This window comes from Triturus cristatus, chromosome 4_1 (assembly GCF_964204655.1).
Source record: "Triturus cristatus chromosome 4_1, aTriCri1.1, whole genome shotgun sequence".
Lineage (NCBI taxonomy): Eukaryota > Metazoa > Chordata > Amphibia > Caudata > Salamandridae > Triturus > Triturus cristatus.
In genome coordinates this window covers 339362909-339383917 of record NC_140585.1, presented here as the reverse complement: position 1 = coordinate 339383917, position 21009 = coordinate 339362909, and the positions used below count along the sequence as shown (strand labels likewise).

General features: G+C 46.7%; 1 protein-coding gene across 1 annotated transcript in view; it reads left to right on the top strand.

Annotated features, from left to right (window-relative positions):
- Positions 1 to 21009, top strand: part of LOC146854913 (potassium voltage-gated channel subfamily KQT member 1-like) — a 1174161-nt gene that overhangs the window by 42538 nt on the left and 1110614 nt on the right. The window contains exon 3 of the mRNA XM_085650544.1: positions 7758 to 7798. Within this exon, the coding sequence (XP_085506670.1) occupies positions 7758 to 7798 (41 nt within the window). The remainder of the gene's footprint in view (positions 1 to 7757; positions 7799 to 21009) is intronic.

Genomic DNA, 21009 nt, shown 5'->3' with positions numbered 1-21009 from the left:
TATATATATATATATTTTTTTTTTAAATAACTCAAAAACTACTGAACGGATATACAGCAAGTAACAAGAAGCACTCTTTCTGGACCAAAATCTAGCTTTCCGCCAAATTTGGTTTAATTCCATCCACTAGTTTGGGCTGTAGCCATGTCTAAGATCCCTATAAGAAACTGCATGGGGTACACGTGTTTTGGGAGCCCCCCTTTTTTTCGGCCCCACTTGCCAAACTACCCTGAAACTTACAATACAGCAGCTAAGGTAAGTGGCAAACTAGTTTTGAAATTTCAGGAGGATTCATCAAACGGTGCCAAAGTTATTGGCAAAACAAGAAACGCTTTTCCTATGGAAACTAGTTTGCAACTATAACTACCTACTGGTGACTTCGAAACCAGGCAACCTGTTAATGTCTGCAGCCAGACGTAGTTGGCTGAAATATGTGATGCCCAAAGCCCGGGCAATGTCGTATTCACCCACGCTACCACTCGATATTTTACCGAGGGCATTTGTCTGTCATACCCGTCCGGAACTGGAATCCTGGGCAGAAGTGGGACTGGATACTTGGATACAGGATGTTTGCAGATGCACAGCTGCAGAGTCTGGAGGGCTTAACAGAGGACTTTGGTTTCACGCAGGGCTCGTTTATGCTTTACACGATAAAAGCGCATCAATTTCATCAAACGTGGGGAGATGCTGAGTCAGAACTGAACATGTCGCAGGTGTTGCAGACGTTGCTCACGCATGGAAAGTGCAAGCATGCGGTGACAGCACTGTATAGCTACTTGAGACTTGGCCCAACTCTCTACTGACAACGCTTCGGGCATATTGGGAATCCGAACTGTCGATTGACATGAGTGACAAACAATGATAGCAGTGTATAGAATACCCTAAAATTGTGTCCACAACTGCTAGATTGAAGTACACACAGGTCAACTATTTACATAATACTTATTTGACACCGTATAGGCTGTCGCGCATGTATCCTACGTCTGTAGACATTTGTCCCTGATGTTTCAGGACGGACGCACAGTTCTTACATATGGTCTGGACATGTCCCTGCCTAGGGGCCTACTGGGGCGGGATCGCGGCGACTTTGGGGGAGGCAACTGATATTATAATCCCTGTACAAGGCCTACATTTCCTACTTGGCGTAACCAAGCATACTGCCGCGAGGAAAAACCTTAATAAATTCCTAAATCTCGCTCTGGTGTTGGCAAAGTGTAGAATACCAATGGCATGGAAATCCAGTGTGGCTCCCAGCACACGTACATGGTTATTGGATCTTCGGAAAGCATTGGTGGCAGAGCACACACACAAACGCGGTGGAGACAGACCGCACGCCAACCCCATGCACTAGCAGGATTATTTATCTTTCATGGAAGGCAAATTGAATACGCCTAGCACCACATTAACCTGATTGAGCATCTTCTACTGGGCATTTCCTGCTAAGTACATATATCAGCATGCTGCCACATACCAGCGCGCAAGTCGTGAAGACCACTACACTAGGCAGGTTCAAGCCTGCCCAAGCAAGAGTACTCGCTGTTGCAAACACATCGACAACGCGATATATGCTACATCCTGTACTCTGTGCGTCTCTTTTTCTCTCCTTTATCTCCTGCTGTCTCCTGTCTATCTATCCCTCCCCCCTGGTGGCCCCCCTCTTTTCTTTTCTCTTTTCTCTTTTCTTCCATTTTTTCTCTTTTTCTCTTTCTCTCTTACTCTTTCTCTTCTCTTCGCCGCCTCCCTCTTTCCTCCTTGCCGCTTCCGCTATCCCCTCCCTTCTTCTAAGGGGGTTCACATGTAGGCAATCACCTTGGCCCATGGGTGACCAGAATCGTATAATGTACATGAGTTAATTGAGATCGTAAAGTTTGTATTTGTGTTTCATGAATCGTTTGGTGTAGAATTAAGTAGGTGGGAGAAGAGTGTCAATCGATTTGTATTTTTCTTTCAGTTTGTAAAGTGGTTTAAATGTATGGATGTGCACAATTGTTGGACAGGATTTTTTTGTCTTCACTCTTTCTGTCACCAATATGAAACGTAGCCTGGTTCCCCACCAGGCGTTAAGAGTAATAACGTCACTGTACTGTTTTGTATGTTAATACTGGCAGATTGCATTATGCACACATTGTGAAAAACCAATAAAGACGATTTTTACAACCTACCCGCGACTGCCAGTAGGTAATATAATACACAATTGCTAAAAATATTTAAATCTGAAGTTGTATGTGGATGTATCCCCATATGTACATAGAGGTTTATGCACACATTCATACAAAGTCAGAGTTAATCTTTTCAAGCAAACAATGAAAGGTCATTAGACAACTGAATGTGTGGTACGGTGCTGGTGTGTTTTTCCTGTGTTGCCTACTAATACATTGAGCAGCTGTGTTGCTGGGGCAGTAGGAGGGCCAGGACAAATAGAGATGGAGCACAGACCCTATCTGACCTGCCCCCCTCTAGAGACGTCATTAAGACTGCTGACCCTTTTGTCATCACATACACACTTAGCCATTGACTGTTGTTGATAGCTCTGCTAAAGCTGAATCCTCCCTGCATGTCTACGACAATTATCAGTAGTAGCTTAAGTGCAAAAATATAGTCTTGTGAAATATGTGGTCCTCCATATTGAGTTACCTATGAGACATCCAGCCAGCCATTGACCCATAGGAGTCCACTTTCAACAATGCTTCTGGCAGTGGCGAAATGTAAAATGATGGAAGCCCCTGCAGAATGTGAGCAGGGACCCCTGAGCCTCCTACATTTCACAGATATTCATTGGCCTTTGACGGAATGGGGGCACTCTGAAGGGTTTCAGGTTGGCCGCCTTCGAAGGATTATGCCCCCCCACCCCCCGTTCCCCGCAGGTGCTGCCCTTGTTTAGTGGTAGCGTTACAACAAACAAATGATGGACGGAATGCTGACAATGCAGACATTCTCCCCCAGTCAAGAGATCTGGGTTAAATCCTGGCTGATGACGGCTGATAGCCAGAAACCGGTCCTAGGATGCTTGATTCCGGTCCAGGGAAGACATGGCTTGGCAGTTCGGGCTGGACTGTTCCCATGAGGCACAGGGTCAAGACTGATTTGCATATGGCAATGTCTGAACTGGGGTGGCGTAGTGGGCAAAAGAACGATGGATTTAACCCAGATCTCTTGACTGGGGGAGAATGTCTGCATTGTCAGCATTCCGTCCATCATTTGTTTGTTGTAACGCTTTTCGCCCTAAGTGGGATGGGTATTCCCAGACGTGGGACCCGTGCTCACTACGCCACTGGAGTCAAGCTATCCTGGCTGATGACGGCTGATAGCCAGAAACCGGTCCTAGGATGCTTGATTGCGGTCCAGGGAAGACATAGCTTGGCAGTTCGGGCTGGACTGTTCCCATGAGGCACAGGGTCAAGACTGATTTGCATATGGCCATGTCTGAACTGGGGTGGCGTAGTGGGCAAAAGAACGATGGATTTAACCCAGATCTCTTGACTGGGGCAGAATGTCTGCATTGTCAGCATTCCGTCCATCATTTGTTTGTTGTAACGCTTTTCGCCCTAAGTGGGATGGGTATTCCCAGACGTGGGACCCGTGCTCACTACGCCACTGGAGTCAAGCTATCCTGGCTGATGACGGCTGATAGCCAGAAACCGGTCCTAGGATGCTTGATTCCGGTCCAGGGAAGACATGGCTTGGCAGTTCGGGCTGGACTGTTCCCATGAGGCACAGGGTCAAGACTGATTTGCATATGGCCATGTCTGAACTGGGGTGGCGTAGTGGGCAAAAGAACGATGGATTTAACCCAGATCTCTTGACTGGGGGAGAATGTCTGCATTGTCAGCATTCCGTCCATCATTTGTTTGTTGTAACGCTTTTCGCCCTAAGTGGGATGGGTATTCCCAGACGTGGGACCCGTGCTCACTACGCCACTGGAGTCAAGCTATCCTGGCTGATGACGGCTGATAGCCAGAAACCGGTCCTAGTATGCTTGATTCCGGTCCAGGGAAGACATGGTTTGGCAGTTCGGGCTGGACTGTTCCCATGAGGCACAGGGTCAAGACTGATTTGCATATGGCCATGTCTAAACTGGGGTGGTGTAGTGGGCAAAAGAACGATGGATTTAACCCAGATCTCTTGACTGGGGGAGAATGTCTGCATTGTCAGCATTCCGTCCATCATCTGTTTGTTGTAACGCTTTTCGCCCTAAGTGGGATGGGTATTCCCAGACGTGGGACCCGTGCTCACTACGCCACTGGAGTCAAGCTATCCTGGCTGATGACGGCTGATAGCCAGAAACCGGTCCTAGGATGCTTGATTCCGGTCCAGGGAAGACATGGCTTGGCAGTTCGGGCTGGACTGTTCCCATGAGGCACAGGGTCAAGACTGATTTGCATATGGCCATGTCTGAACTGGGGTGGCGTAGTGGGCAAAAGAACGATGGATTTAACCCAGATCTCTTGACTGGGGGAGAATGTCTGCATTGTCAGCATTCCGTCCATCATTTGTTTGTTGTAACGCTTTTCGCCCTAAGTGGGATGGGTATTCCCAGACGTGGGACCCGTGCTCACTACGCCACTGGAGTCAAGCTATCCTGGCTGATGACGGCTGATAGCCAGAAACCGGTCCTAGGATGCTTGATTCCGGTCCAGGGAAGACATGGCTTGGCAGTTCGGGCTGGACTGTTCCCATGAGGCACAGGGTCAAGACTGATTTGCATATGGCCATGTCTGAACTGGGGTGGCGTAGTGGGCAAAAGAACGATGGATTTAACCCAGATCTCTTGACTGGGGGAGAATGTCTGCATTGTCAGCATTCCGTCCATCATTTGTTTGTTGTAACGCTTTTCGCCCTAAGTGGGCTGGGTATTCCCAGACGTGGGACCCGTGCTCACTACGACACTGGAGTCAAGCTATCCTGGCTGATGACGGCTGATAGCCAGAAACCGGTCCTAGGATGCTTGATTCCGGTCCAGGGAAGACATGGCTTGGCAGTTCGGGCTGGACTGTTCCCATGAGGCACAGGGTCAAGACTGATTTGCATATGGCCATGTCTGAACTGGGGTGGCGTAGTGGGCAAAAGAACGATGGATTTAACCCAGATCTCTTGACTGGGGGAGAATGTCTGCATTGTCAGCATTCCGTCCATCATTTGTTTGTTGTAATGCTTGTTTAGTGGTAGGGCTTGCCTTGTCGACGCATTGCATGGTAAAATAAGTTGAGTTTTCAGTGTATCCACAATGCATATGTTTGCAAAAAAAGGACACGCACTGAATTGGCCATTCTGAAAACAAGCCCGGACGTTACTGTCGCTTGGCTGGAAGAGCCCAACCCTGGCTGATGACATCATACTGGGAACTGCTTGCAAGACACATCCACCGAAGCGGTTCAAAAGAGTTCAACGTGAAAAGCTGCAGCGTTTGGAACCCAAACCTGACACGTTCTCTCTCTCTGAAGATTTATTCCAATCAAACACTCCCGGCGAGGCGGCGCGGGATTTCGCCATCCTCCTTGGCTGCTGAAGCCTCTCGTGCCTCGCAGCACGCCCAGAGCATGCAGTTAAGTCTTTTATAGAGTGCCCTGGAATATGTAATTGCTTACTTATTCAACTGATATTGCACCTCCGTCATAGAGGCCTCGGGAAACCATGACTGCATGTGCTAAATTTATAATCGCAGGCCATCCACTCTGGAGATTTCTAACGACGGCCACTTATAAGCGAGCGTGCGAAAAAGGCTTATTCGAGCTCTGCGTACGTACATTTCTGCAGCCAATCACACAATTGCATAGTGAGAAATCTGCGTTCTAGAAACGGGCTATTCAAGCCGTTTACCTCACAGGGCCGCGTTGGGAGTGCAGTCCCTGTGATTCTGACGTTGGCTGGAGCCAGGGCTTCAAGTGGGATGAAAAAACTGGGGGGGGGGGGAGGGGGGGGGGGTCTTGTGGCCGATGTAATTAGGGCGTGGCTTAAAAACACGTAAGCTAAAAATGTGTGCTTAGCATAGTGCGCCGCCTGACTGGTATTTTGCTGTTTCTGTCATTGCATCCAGATATATGATACAACAAGTAACATCATACCTACAAGAAGTCAGCACTATTGGCTTTGTCAATGGTTGTTAGTTGCATAAGATAAATGAGCAGCAACTATGGCTTGTATTAATTTTGAAAAAGCTTCCACTTAAAGCCCTGGTGACACCACGACAATGTTGCTGCTCCTGAGTTTCAAAAAGAGAAGGGGAATCTAGAGAGAAAATGACTCTCTTTAAAGGATTTCCCTTCCCTACAATGCTCACCTGGCATGACGTCATGCCGTAACTTCTCCACTAGTGAGAAGTGAGCAGTGTGATCACGCGCACATGGATGTGCCTGCTGTCTCTGCTGTCCGGGAAAAAAACTGACCGCCTGTGCCAGGGCACAAAACAGAGCCCGATAGAAACCCGTTTCGAGGCCTCCTTAAAAAGAACTGTCAGTGCTCAGACCCGGTGTGACCCGGCCCACTTAAAGCCCTGGCTGAGCAGTTATTTTGAGTCACGTTAGAATGACTAGATCTGCGGATTTACTGTTGATCCGCGTGTTTCGCCCAGAGGATTGCCCTGCTCCAAGGAGGTGGAGTCTCTCAAAACTCTGAGGGAAAAATTCTGGATTTTCAGGTAATTGGTTGCAAAGTTAACAATTACCCTGATAACTCCTGACTTGGGAGGGAGTGGGAAGGTTGTACTCAGGGTGCACTTCCTAACTCCCCAGATGCCTGCCCCCCTTCCCAGAGTTGCTGTTATCAAATAGTATTGGTGGCGTCGTGAGTGGAGCAAGGCCAGGGGCCCAACCAGGGCACTCGTAACGAGGCTCATAGTAACTGTGAAAAACATGACATGGATAGTTCCCAACACTTTTGATGCACTGAAAAATTCACTTGGATGCGTTGAAACTACCACATCTGAGTGCAGATGTCAGATTGTGAAATGCAAACATTTATGACTGTAGATTGAATGTGGCTACCGGGAAAGGAGCAAACACCCTCAATGCCATAGGTTTGTGTGCAATCACAAACACCCCCAGTGGATTTTAGCACTCAGTTCATGCACTTACCCTTTCCCTTTAGTACCAAAAAGAGCCTAAGTGTACAAGCAGGGTTTGAACAATGAAGAAAGGGGATTTCCACCCTAGAGAAATACGGGTATGGAAGTCGGAGTGTGGATGAAATGACCCATTTGCATGAGTGGTTTCAGAGTGCTGTCGAACTGAATGGCCATGTGTGGCTACGCCTTTATAGTAAGTACAACAAAGACCACGAGGAGGAAGCAAGCTATCTACATATAGTTTGAACGGTGGCATCAGACAGCCACATTTAGCCACAATTGAGTGAAAATGGAGCTGAGCGATAAAGCGTGGTACAATAATGAAGAATACTAAACAACCACTCTGGGGTTCTGTTTTTGGACTTTTTTGGAAGTTCAGTCTCAGTCTCCAACCCCCACAATATACCTTTATAAACCAGAAATGTGTCAATGTGCCCTGGGGTTCTAGTTTGCCACCATTTCCTCCTCCCGCTCCATTACAGAAAATGCTCATTTGACTTTTGCTTGGCCTGTGCAGCTGATCCCAAGTTTGTGGCTGGAACCTGCACTTTGTGATTGCCTCACCGTGTTTGCATAACAAGTGGTTAATTGTGTACTGGGTGACGTGTGGTGGTTTGCTGTTCCAGTAGGCAAACAATGAACTGTGTGGCACAGAAGGTGCAAACAATCTGAAAGACTTTCTTATCTGCTTTTTCAGGCTGGATCACTCTTTGGGCAAACCGGGTCTTTTTCTTCCAGGTAAATATACCAACCTTATCAAGAGAAAAGAAAAAAGTATGTGCTATGTGCCTGCTTGCAGTCAGATGTTACACAACAAAGTACTGTTTCTTTGTGATTGTATGCTCATAAGGAAAGTCTTGCTTATGACAGATGTCTGCCTTCGATTACAATAGCAATATAATCATCAAAAGGTCTCTATATGCAGATGACAGGGTCAATTGAAGGTGGCTGTTGTAAAGGCAGGCAGATGACATGTCTAGATATTATTTCTGCTACTGGTGAATCATTCGAGAAATGCAGCTCTCCGTTACAGCTACATATTTATGCAAAAACAATAGTATGCGGTCTGTGAAATTCCTTTATTAATGAAAGAATTCATATGAGGACATTTGGTTCTGTTTTCGATATTTCATTGGTTTCTCACCTTCAGGGTTCCCTAGCAGGAGTCTGTGTTTTTACTGCTGGAAGGTACTTCTGTGTTTGGAAATTATTATATTTACTTCTTACCTCCAGAGATGGCAATCGCCCAAGGCCTTTGCATAGATTAAAGTCTGAAAACGAAATCCGAAGAGCCTGGAAGGTTAAAAACGAGGCCTACACATCAGTCTTCTACCCCAGCACCTGGGTTATAGGCAGTGCTTAATTTGAGCCGGTGCTCAGCACCAGCACTTAATCAACACCAGCGCTTTTCATGAGCACCAGTTAAGGCCACATTCATTTACTGGGAGACTAAGCGATTTGCCCAGGATCATTGGATGCTGAGCCGACGCTGAGACTCAAACCTGGTTTCCCCAACTCCAAAATCAGCAGCTCTGATCATTACGACACATCCTCTCCCCACTTCCATAACTAGTAGTTGGTTCTGGTTTAGGCGGTGCTAACAGGACAAATGGGCTGGTGCAAGCTGCATCCTGAAAAGAGCCCCAACACTTATTTTTTTATAAATTAACCACATGTTTTAAGGTTCTTGAAGGCGGTGTTCAGAGAATTCACAAAATAATTCAGTGGACTCAGAACTCTGTTGACTGCGCTTTGGCTTTCCAGAGTAAATGTAAACTTCATCAACATCTGCTGTCAAATGTAGGTTTACCAGATTTCAAACCACCGGAGGAATAAACTCAGTCCCTATAAAGTTAGATGAGATGGACTCTGAATAAAAGGAAACAAGCATTGGCATAGCCAATAGGTCTCGCCTTTGGGACCTTATAAGTATTTAGCCATGCAACAGTTGCATAACTAAATACTTATAAGGTCCCAAAAGAGAGACCTATTGGCTATGCCAAGCGGCCGTGTGGCCGCGAAAGTGATCGCGATCAAACATCAAAGCGGCCGTGCGGCTGCGAAAGTGAAAGTCATCGCGGTAAAGCACGGCACGCGCGCCCGCGCACATGCACTGTAGCTCTAGGCTGGCCTGGTAGCACTTTTTGGAGCCCTCTCAATAAGTCTCGCCAGACCAGCGCATGCACTGGGTCAGGCGAGACATAAAAAGAGTGGAGCCTAAATACTGATCGGGCAGGTCGGGGCCAATTGGGCCTACACATAGTGCCTGAACAGGTACAGAAAAGGGCCAGGAGTACTGTAACCTTTAAACAAAATATCGCAAGAAAGGCGCAGACACAGAATTGCAGGCCTCCAATGATATCTTACTAAAGACCCGAGGCTCTGCCTTTTAATCATGTGCCATGTTGGTGTGGGAAGCTTTGCCCCTCCTGTGGATCCACTCACATTAACATGGTGACACCGTCATCCACAGAGGTTTAGTCAAGGGATAGGCTGGCATGAACCACGCCCCAAGCAGCTTGGATTGTTCTTCTTCAGGTAACTCAATTATATTGTTCAAAATCCATGAAGTATAGATCTGATACCTAACCTCGAGAGGTCGAACCTCCTCAAGAAAAATTAGGGGTACATTTTCAAACATTTTGCGCTGGGTTAGTGTCACCAAAGGGACACTAACCAACACAATTTTTTTTTTAGGAATTTACTTTACAGTGCAAAACTTGTTTTGCTCTGGAAAGTACCCTAAAAGTAGCGCAAAGCACTGCTTTGTTTTACTTAGCACCAAGGGGGCATTATATGGGTGGTACATGGGCGTTCCCATGCAACCACCCATGTCTTTTGACCAAAACCCTATCTACAAACAATTGTAGACAGGGTTTAGCACCAAAAGTTAACACCACTTCAATGGAGGCGCTATTTTGATTTCTCCTTTCTTTTCCGACTGTGGCTGAAATCAGTGCCTCTGAAATATGGCACTCTCCTGCTCCCTCCCTGTCATGCAATGCCACACAGCTGCTTTGGGTGCTGCGCTGCATTGTGTGTATTTTTTGAAAATCTGCCCCTTAGTGTGAACATGTACTCAGAATATTTATAAAATTGTCAAAAATGGTGGTCCTAGCCAGTGCTTAATTTGTGCAGGTGGTTTCTGGTACTTGCCATCAGCACTTAATTGCCCGAACTTGCATTTATGACAGCTACCACATGGTGGTGCTGTTTGTGAAATTTGAAGATGAGCAGAAAAACAGTTTGTTAATTCAATATACATTCAAAACAACAAATACCTGCCACCCAAGCCAATCTTAAGGCTTTGGCTGCCTCAAACAGTCCGAATTGTCACACTTGTAGCAGTGTGATGGTTAGTAGTTGAGTAAGTACAGTGGGAATCTGTGGTTCAAAATGCTGTGGCCTCCTGACGAGGGCCCATCACTTATTTGTTTACAAACTAAGCACTGGTACCATACCTCTTCTCTGTGGATCTGCTCTTACTGTTAACTGCTTCAACAAATGTAGAAGGACATATGCCAGATCTACCACATGTGCAGCCACCAACTTAGGTCCATCAAATCCCCTCACATTCTCCTTGCACTCTCCGGGCTCAACGCTCCATCAACCCGATAGAGCTCCGAGTAAAACAAGGGGCATGCAGGCACTCCTTTCACCAGCTGGAGATACCAATTGTCCCGCTGAGCTACAGACTCGTTTGAGCTGCCCCTTAGCTTGGCTTCTCCTTCCATATCATCTTAGGAATTTTCTGTACCCATACATTAGTATTCTCTTAAATCAAGCCACTGAAAAAAAAATGTTTCCTAAATGCCCCTTTGATGTGGTCCCTCGCCCGACTTCACTAGTGGCTCCTCAATAGTGCAATATGTTCACTCTCAGACTCCTTGAATCACATACATCTGTGCTCAGATTCTGCCCATTGTCACTTACATTTTTTTAATTCAGTGTGACACCACAAACATAGGTTTTAAGAGCTTCCAGTTCATAGTCAGATGAAATGAACCTTTTATTGACATTTGAGATTACATGAAGTCAGGGTCCACCTCCCTGTCTTTAAGGTGACTATCTCCAACCTCTCCAGGGAATCTTTCTTTGAAAACTAAACATATAGAATCAGCCTATAACCAGGGTCCCTCCTCCCAGTGGCAAGATCCACCACACCTCAAAGTAGATATATGAGACGGACAGGTGGATGCCTTGTAAGTGGCTCTTCCTCCACAGCCAGGGGGAACAGCTTCTGCTCTTTAATGGATTCATTAACTCTCATTCTGTTGGCCCAATTCAATGGGGATTAGCCGTAAATCAGTATAGAACTTTTGTAATCTGCACCTGCTATTTCACAGTAAAACCCCTTTTATTCCCCCACATAAGCCCCACCTTCAGCAGTGTCTTTTCCCAGCTCTGCAAGCCTCCCTCCTTTCTACCCCCCTCCAAATGCACAATTTTGTTTTTACGGGTAATTCTTTAATAGGGGTTAAGCATACAAATTGGACAGTTGTAGCAATCATTTAAGATTCAATATTACGATTATACGGCAAGTATAGGTTAGTCATTAGCTCATGCCAAACAGCATTGACGACAGGTATTCCATAACAATACAGCACATTTCCAATGTCTATCCAACCAGCCTTGAAGTAACACAAACTACCTAGCGGGTACAGCGTCAATATATATACTTTGGCAGGAGCCCATCAACTCTAGGTTATAAGCGTGCCCAACAGGAACAGGAATTTTGCAACTTGAGAACCGAGTCTCTAATATACTACTTGTGCTGCGGGAGCAGTAGAACTCCCCAGGATCCATTACTCATCCTGCCATAGGGAGGGGTCTTTCCAAGCCATGGCAATACCCCTTTTTGCTAGGACATGTGCAAAGCCAATGAACTTTATAGCATACTTGTTTTTGCATGTGCACGCTCTAATTCCCAGGAGGCACCACAGGGGGTCAACCAGCTGAGTCCAGTCGATGATTTCAGTCAGTGTGGACGACACCTCTGCCCAGAATCGCCCGATACTGCCTCCAGGTATGGGCAACAGGAGCACCCGGGGGTCGCCGCTGGAAGCATTCAATGAATGCATACAGAAGTAAGGTATGTCCAGTGTAGGTAATTAAATTGAGTATATTTCAGACAGGGTTCCTGGACAACCTATGCACCTGCCCGAGTGCAGTATCCCACTGTCTACCTGTAAGGTCAGGGCCCAGGGCCCAGCGGAGTAGCCCACCCATCTTTTAGGGTCGGGAAATTTGTAATGGAGTTAGCCATCAACACTTTATATTTTGTCGTAACCGCGTGCCTATTATTGCCATGGGTGAGCAGAGTAGTTGCTGCAAAAGGGTCGAGCTCTATTGACAGTGCCCCCGGCGTGGCAGACCGTGCGTTGTATGATAGGTACTGGATCTCCTCCAGGCCATATTGATCATCGATAAGTTTCTGAAAGGAATGTAAGGTTTTGTGCGTGTACTGGTCGCTGTGCACCACGTCACTTCACGCTCTGATGTTGTGTTGTTCAGCCACCAACCGTAGAGCCAACAGTGCCCACAATTGCAGGTTCAGGGAGTAAGGAATGGGGTGACGTTTAAGTTGAACATACGTGTGCCCTCAATGCTTAGCTGTTTTAACCAAGGGTTTATGACCTTCCTTCCACCCTTTTGTAAAGCGCTCTGATATCCTTCGGGATCTTGTTCGCGCTAAATAAAACTTTATAAATAAAATACAATAAATAAATAAGCAACCGGTTTGACATGTGGCCACCGGTGGTCCATGAGCCAGTCCGCTATAGGGCAATCCCCTATGTACCTCTTTATGAGCAACCACTCTGGGCTGGAGGTGTCTGAGCACCAGGGCATCGGCCATTGCAACTGTGCGGCTACGTATTACAGCTCATAGTGTAGAGCTTCTGGGGCCATCACACTCTAGCAGGGCATAGAGTTAGCCCCGTGCCACCCTCTTCCGACCAGGCTTCCAAATCAGGTTGGAGAGGACGGATTCCAAATCACAGAAAAAACACCCGGGCAGTCAAACTGGGCTTGCTGAGAAGTGGTTCAATATTTTGGCTAATGCCAGCATTTTTGCTATTTCCACCCTGCCTTTGGTGAAAGCGGCAGGGAGTTCCAAAAAGAGAGAAATGGCTGTGTCTGGTGGTGACACCTATGGATTTTTTTCCATGAGTCAAAAGAGACGCCTTAGGTTTAAGAACCTATTTCTCCCAGGGATAAAACCGTTCTGGTCATGATGAACCAGAGTGGGGAGGTATAGCAGCAGCCTATTGGCAATGAACTGTCCGTAGTCTGTTGAAACACCCGTAGGAGTTTCATAGCAGGAGCGGCTCTGTAAGTGGAATAGAACACCACCAGGAGTTCATCGATCCCAGGAGTTTTATTGTATGCTATCTGTTTGATTACTGTGTGGAACTCCTCCACAGTCAGCACTTCGCCTAAAGTATGAAGCTGTAGGGGATCAAGTTGTGGGATGGATGGGTACGTTTTCCATATATTCCAGCATTGAGGAACCCACTTCTCCTGGTTCCTCCCAATAAAGCGTTGTTTAATAGTCAAGAAAGACCTGGTTAATGTCAGTCTGCATGCTCAAGATTTCCCCATTGGGGATCTAATAGCATTTATGTTGTGTCTAGGGGCAGTGGACTTTAAGAGCCATGCCAATACCTATCCCACTCTGTCCCCCTCTGCATGTTGCCTGGCCAGAAAACTCTATTTAGTCTAGTCTCCCAAGTCTGGCCTCCGCGTCCTTGTGTTTCCTCCTGAGGGGAGTGATCTCTTCACGGCCTACTTGCTTACCCACCCGCTTCTCCGCCTTCCGTATAGCATCTTCAAGATCAATAGTTGCATCTGCAACGTGTGACGCACCCCATAGGTTTTGATGCACAGACCCCATATAATGACCTTAAAGGCATCCCATTCCAGCCCGTACTGAAAGATGCCCCATCATTCTCCTCAAAATAATAATAACATTGGTACCTATGGTTTTGCGAAATGCTCCATCTTGCAGTGCTGGTGTGTACAATTTCCAAATGGGTATTGACGCTCACCTTCTGCCCATTGCACAGTCAGTTGAAGGAGGCTGTGGACGGACAATGTGCACCCAGGTTTTGAGAGGACAGGACCCAAGTTGCCATGGAGGGGTTACCTAGGACTAAATATATTCTTGTATGTAGCTGGCGTACAGGGGAGAAAAGGGAGTATTCTCTAGAGTTGGGGTGCATTGACCACCAAATGTCTTGTAGCTGTTAGTGTGTGAGCCAGTCCCTGAAAGCACCGGCTGCTCTTATTACTGCCATCCCTTGCACGAGAGGGGGGGGGGATTACCTCTGCAGGGATATCTTGTATATATTATTGAGAGCCCACCCCATAGGCACGGTGTCTCCAGATTTTGTAATATGGTGAAAGGTAATTGTGTTAAAAAACTGCTGCTATTTACTATTGGGTGCATAAGGCACAAGCAAGGCAATCGGTACTCTATCTAGTTGCCCCTCTACCACCACATATCTGGCCCCCAATTTAGGAAGTTTTGGGGCAGTCATGTGTGTTCCTTGTAATAGAGCAATAGGTGCCCTCCTACATCACAAATGAGAGTAGATCGAATGGCGACACCAAGGAGTGGCCATTCCTCGAATATTCCAGGCTATTACATTGTAAGTGGGTATGTGTTCAGGTGGGCCTACTGTCATGATATGTTAATGTTCCAACTCACATCTTCCCTGCTAACCAAACCCCTATGAAGCCCAGTGAAGGTCTCTCCCCCCTTATTGTGACATTTTCATGTTATTGTAGCTCCTCAGTGTGGAAACTCAAAACCAATACCCCAACTCCCCTTCCCTGGATAGGACCCTAACTATTTCGCAACTATATAACTTTGCATGCAGTTGTTACATATGCCCTATACAGCACTGCAGGTACAGTCCCACGGCTCCCCAACCCAATACCTCAATGAGATTACCAAAGTCGAAGGCTTCAGTCCAGGGTCTCAAATCACATGACTGGATGTCATGGAGGAAGTTCAGGACCAGTTCGAAGTTCTGCTGGACCCCACTCAGGTGAAATAGTCATAGGGCTGGCGAACAATTGAGACAAGCTGCACCGAGTCTCCAGCTCTGCCACAGGCATTACGCATTCATGCGCTGCCTGCTCATTAGTGGGCTTGGTCCGGGGAGGTCTGCGCAGGCACCGTCTCGAGCACCATCAGCTCCAGTCTCCAGCTTGGCATGTTGTGCGATGTGGTGTGGATACTCCTTTCATTTCTAGCCATTCTCAGGCAGCCTCCGGTGTCGTGAAGAAGTGTGTATTACCAACATCCACTACCCATAGTTTGACTGGGAACATGATGGAGTACTGCAGTGTTAGCTTAACCGGCATAAAGGACCCCCTCAGTCACTGCACTTCTGCAGTGTAGTCTGTATAAATGTTCACCAGTCCAGTGTCCAGTCTCCAGGAGCTTTTGGCTCTTAGCGGCCTGCAGAACATTGTCTTGCTCTTTTTAATTAAAGAAGCGGGCTACCACTTGCCTAGGTGGGGAGCCAGGGGAAGGGGGTCTGGCCTGGGACCCTGTGGGTCCATTACACAGAAAAGAATATGGATCTCTTGCCGCCCAGTACTGTATGAAGAAGCCAGTCTTCTAGAAAGAGTTCCATATTGAGCCTTCCGCCTTTCATTGTTTCTTCAATGAGAACACACGCCTCTTCCCACCTATTGTCTATCTCCAGCCTTTTAAGAGAAATCGAAGTTAGCATGAGGAACACCATTTTATATATCTCCTTTCGACTAGTGCTGCTTTATCAGAATTAAACCCTAAAACTGCCTTGCCATCAGATGTTTTTCCTGTATTTTCATTTTCAATAATTTTGATCTATTAATGGTGTTCTCCAATTCAGATTCAATTAAATCCTACAAAATGAAATTCAAAGATGAGCCCAATAGTACTTTTAGGAGATCCAGGCTTCTACAGGTGGTGCGACCAACAGCTTCTCACCTTGTTGAAATATCTGGCACCCAACAATATCAGAAAACGTAGTACCTAACTAAGTTCCCATAAAGCTAAGGTGGAACACATTTGGTTTAATCATTTTAGATAGGTTTACATGTTTCGACAATGATTTGCAACATCAGTCACTCCCAAATGGACTCTGTACTTCTCTAAATGCTAAGAACTGCACCTAAAATGCTGAAGTCCTCAGTTGGCTTTCCAAGGGGATTGTGCATAGAGGGTTCCATGCCAGTGTCCTGATATTTGTCTTTTTGTTGGCTTCTCTCATTTATCAAATTGGATCATCTGGAAGCATTGAGTAATCCCCCCAATAACCACAGAGTTACTTAGGGCCTGATCACGATTCCAGTAGGACCGACCGTCCGACTGCCACGTGGCTGCGATCCGATTCTGACTTCCGAGGCTGGGAAAGTTCCCCCATCGTAATACGATGCAAGTGCTAATATCACAGAGATCTCATCTACAGTGGTGCACATACCCCCGAATATGTTGCTGCAAGAGCATGGAAAATCACAGGAAACATTTGATATGTACACACACATGAATCACATATGTGGGGATATGCCTTGTGCACCATGTACCCTGTTGCTGGGGTGTGTGGATCTGGGCACAGTCCAGTCAATGGGGATACATGCCGCCTACAGACTTACCTGCATTCCGGCGTCCACAGTGTTGTAGTCTTCGGAGTTCAGCTGCCGCGGTGTAGAGGGGACTTGAAGAAAGGGATTGACACCAGAGACTGTTGAGGAGAAGCTGATTTGGGTGAGCACGCACCCCAAATACATTGTTTCTGAGGACTTGAGGAAGGCGGTCAGACCGCCACGGTAGGGTCGTCAGAAACACACAGAGTAATCCAGACGGCATTCAGAGATACCCGTTCTGCATTATGGATGCTGCTTTCTTCTGTCCGCCATCTCAGCAGTCGGAGAAAGGCTGTCGTAGTCAGCAGTCTTTCAGGAGTCAGTTGGAGTACAGGAGGCATGCATCGTAATCCGGAGATCAGACCTACCGCTTCCTGCGAGACCGCATCAGTCAGACCGCCTCTGACAATACCGCAGAAGCCGGTCCGACCGGCATCGTAATCCGCCCCTATGTGTCTGGTGTGTGGGTTAGCCCACATGATTTACAACAGTGTGGCCCTGGGTCCTGAGGAGCAGAGGGATATGTGCACCAAGCTTGAAGGAGCTGAATGAAGATCATTAGAAGGACATGAACTTTGCTGGTGAATGTTGGGCAAGTAGCAGCGGAGTCTACCTGGTTTTTATGATTTGATTAGATTTCTTGTAAAGCAGCGACGGCCCGTATAGGGCGTGTTACCGGGGCGGTGACATGGGGCAGAGGAGGGGCAGGGTGGGTGGTTGCAAAATGTGGCATACGGCCGATTGCAGGTAAGTTACGAAAAAAATAAAGAAAACGAATTTTGTTGCGCGCGCTGCATCGCATTTGGCGATGCTGCGCGTGCAACGAAATTCTTTTTTTTTTTTTCGTAACTTACCTGCAATCGGCCGTATGCCACATTTTGCAACCCCCCACCCTGCCCCTCCTCTGCCCCACGTCACCACCCCAGTAACACGCCCTATACGGGCCATCGCTGTTGTAAAGCACACACTTGCTTCCTCTGTGGATTGAAGGGCATTCAGCAAGAAAATATGAACAACCAATATCAGAACAGCAACATGAAAAGCATCATCAAACAAATAAATATATAGTTGGTGCACTGCTGTCACCACAACATACAATGCAGACATTTCTGGTGACAACTTCTGTAGTAGTGATTTATTCAACTCTGTATCCACACGGCCTCTCCCAGGTGACTCACAGTGGCTTGGCTAATAGTCCCCAGGGCCAAGGTGCAGAGGCCAGCTCTCATGGAGATATGGCTGGGTGAGATCATTGGGCACCTAAAAACTGGATGCTGTCCAGCAATGCTGCATGCTTCCAAAAAAAATTACTACTAAAATGACTACCACTATTTCTATGTTAGGCCGGGGTGTGGGGGTACACTGCAATGTTTGTTGTCCAGCGACTGAGGGTGTCTTGACTTTCAAGTAACACAATTATTTTTATTTATTGTTAATTAAAACAATATAAAAAAGTGATTATTCAATAATTAATTAATAATTATATGGGATCGTAGGTGACAAGTTCATTTCTCTCTATAAGCTGTAGGCTAACAATCATACCTATTAACTTGTAAAGCAAGTGTTGGGCAGCAACAGATAAATATGAGATGCTCATTCTTTGTAATAGTCACAGAGCCTGCAGGCTCAATTGTTTCTTTTTTGTTTACATTATTGTTTTACTCCACCTAGGCCAAAAAAAAAAAAACTTACACATAGATATTTAATCCTAAGTGCCCATTGTACTGATGCTGTGCGGTCTATGTAGAGTTGATTTTTTTGCAAAGTGTTCCTTGATTAAACTGAAATGGGTATGGCGAATGTTTGAAGATCTTTGTCCTGAAATTGGAGAGAAATAGTTTTCTTCGAAAGCCAATTGAAGTTGGTGCATTAAAGTGCTTGTTCACATGCTTTTACATTCCTAGCCCGTTTAAGGTAGTTGAAATTGTAATATGTTTGGGAGTCGTGCCTCGAAGAACCGGGTATTCACATTTGTAGCAAAGATTTCTCTTAATGGAATTTTGATCCTCTTTTTTAATTGTAAACAAGTGTCTCTGTTCACCTTGCTACTAAGGGCCTGATTACGAGTCTTGCGGTCCGAGGACTGCCAGACTCGCGTGGCATGGCAGCCCAGCTGCCACCGTACTGGCGGGCTAAGCGCCCCAGTACAAGTTAGGCAGTCAGACTACCATTGCACTGCCTTAGTGGCCAAGGAACAGCTGTTTGCTGGTGGTGGCACGGCAGTCAGGGCCTCAGTAATATACTGGTGGTGCCGTTGCGGCACCGCCATGCAGATTACAAGTTTCAGGACCGCCAGCGATGTCATGGAGGTTTTTCCTCCATAAAAAGGCTGGCGGTTCTGAAACCAAGTGGGCTGTACAGGGCCGTCTGTTGCCCATGCGCGTGGGGATGAATGCAGGGGACCACAACATGTGACCCCCTGTGTGCATGCACCCCAGATCCTGCACAGCATGGACTTTACAGTCCATGCAGTGCAGGAACTTTTTGGGTGTTCCCATTGTGGTGCCCGTTTTCAGGGGTACTGCTGTGGGACTGCCAACAAAAAGCCTGCCACACACGAGGAAACTCGTAATCTAATGGGTGGTGTGGCCACGGGTTTGGCGGTGCGTGCTGGAGCGGCCCGCCGGCATGACTTAGAAGATACGAGTCGATAGAGAGATTAATCCTCTTACTATGAGTCAGAAATAAGGTTGAGGGTAATGATTGCAGTCCGGGCCCTAGAGTGAGTGAGAAATCTAAGTGAAAGCACTGGCTGTAGTCAGGGCCTGGCAGTGAGCTACAAACAAGGGTGAGGGCAGTGATTGTAATCAAGACCTGGCAGTGAATTAGGAATCAGGATGAGGGCAGTGGCCCTAGTGCAAGGAAGAACATACATACATGCCATCATACCTAAATAAGGATGGAGACTCCGGATTTTTACAGCCAAAAAGAACTTTATTTTAACTATCTCCCGCCTAAAACTTCCTCTGGTTCAATGTTAATCAAAGGGGAAAATAAATTCCCCCGATTGTATTTCACTTTTTCCATCTTCCCTATTTCACAATGCTGGCATGTATGGTAATGAGCCTTCTGGCTGCAGTTTGAATTGTAAAATACAGCGACAATCAGGAGTTGATGGTGGGTCCCAGCAAACCTCTGGGCCCCGGTGCCGCTGCACCTGCTGCACCTGCTGCACCAATGAAAACTACGCCCCTGGTTGAGGGAAATTATTTGGGGTGTGACACTGATTTAGACATCAGGTTGAGGTTCCTGATGGAATGAGGACCCGAGAGTGAGTTCGAAATCAGGGCAGAAATTAGCAGTGGTTAATTTGAGCCAGTGTTTCCAAGTGCGGCCTACCAGCACTCATTTTTTGGGACTGGTACTTATTTTTCAAAATCAGCCTTTGACCCAGAACAAGAGAGAGAGAAAGACATGAAAGGGGGGTACAGAGCTAAAGCATGATGGAAAACAAATGACAAGGTGAGAAAGCTAGCTAGAAAAAGAACCTGCAAGTATTAAATAAAAGAGCAGGGAGTGCGTGGTGGTGAATACAAGAGGCATGGGGTAGAATCGAGAATACAAAGCCATGGATGTCGTTTAGGGGTCTCGGCTGCGACCCCTGGCTTGCCCTTTGCTACCCCTAGCATTGCCTTTGCGACCTTTGGCATCAGAGGTGGCAAATTCAGGGCTAGGAACATAGGGGCAGCTGGAGCTCTGATCTCTTTATTTTCTGTCAATTTTTATTACACTAATAGTGAATAAATAAAATTTATGTTTCGCTAATTGTGTAATACAAATGGAGTACAATAGGCTGAAGTATGCCCTTCCATGGCAGCTGAGGTAAGTACAAAATGCTTTTAAATATATGTTGTGCGCGTGCTTGCGGGTGAGAGTGTGTTTGTGTGGGAGAGTATATATATGTGAATTTGTGTGTATGTTTAAGTGTGTGTGTGTGAGTGAAAGTGGAGGTCAAAGGTCATGTGATGTCACTTCCGCTACCCCTGTCATTCAGTGAATTGACGTCCATGTACAAAGCCTTGTTATTCGGCCACCTCAACATTCAGTAGCACAGGCCGCAGACTTCTGAGCAGAACTTTGGGCAAGTTAAGCCTGGGTGGTTCGAGCCAGAGTCAGGCGGTGAGGTAGTAATAAAGAAGAGAGCATTGAGTGGAGTCAGGGACTGACAGTGATGTGGAAGGACTGCGGCAGAGACCACTGTCTGGCAAGGACTTTGAGATCCTCAGATGATACTGAAAGGAATCAGAGCCCGACAATAAGTGGTATTCAAAGCCGGCAGTGAGGGGAATCTAGACCTGGGAGGGACT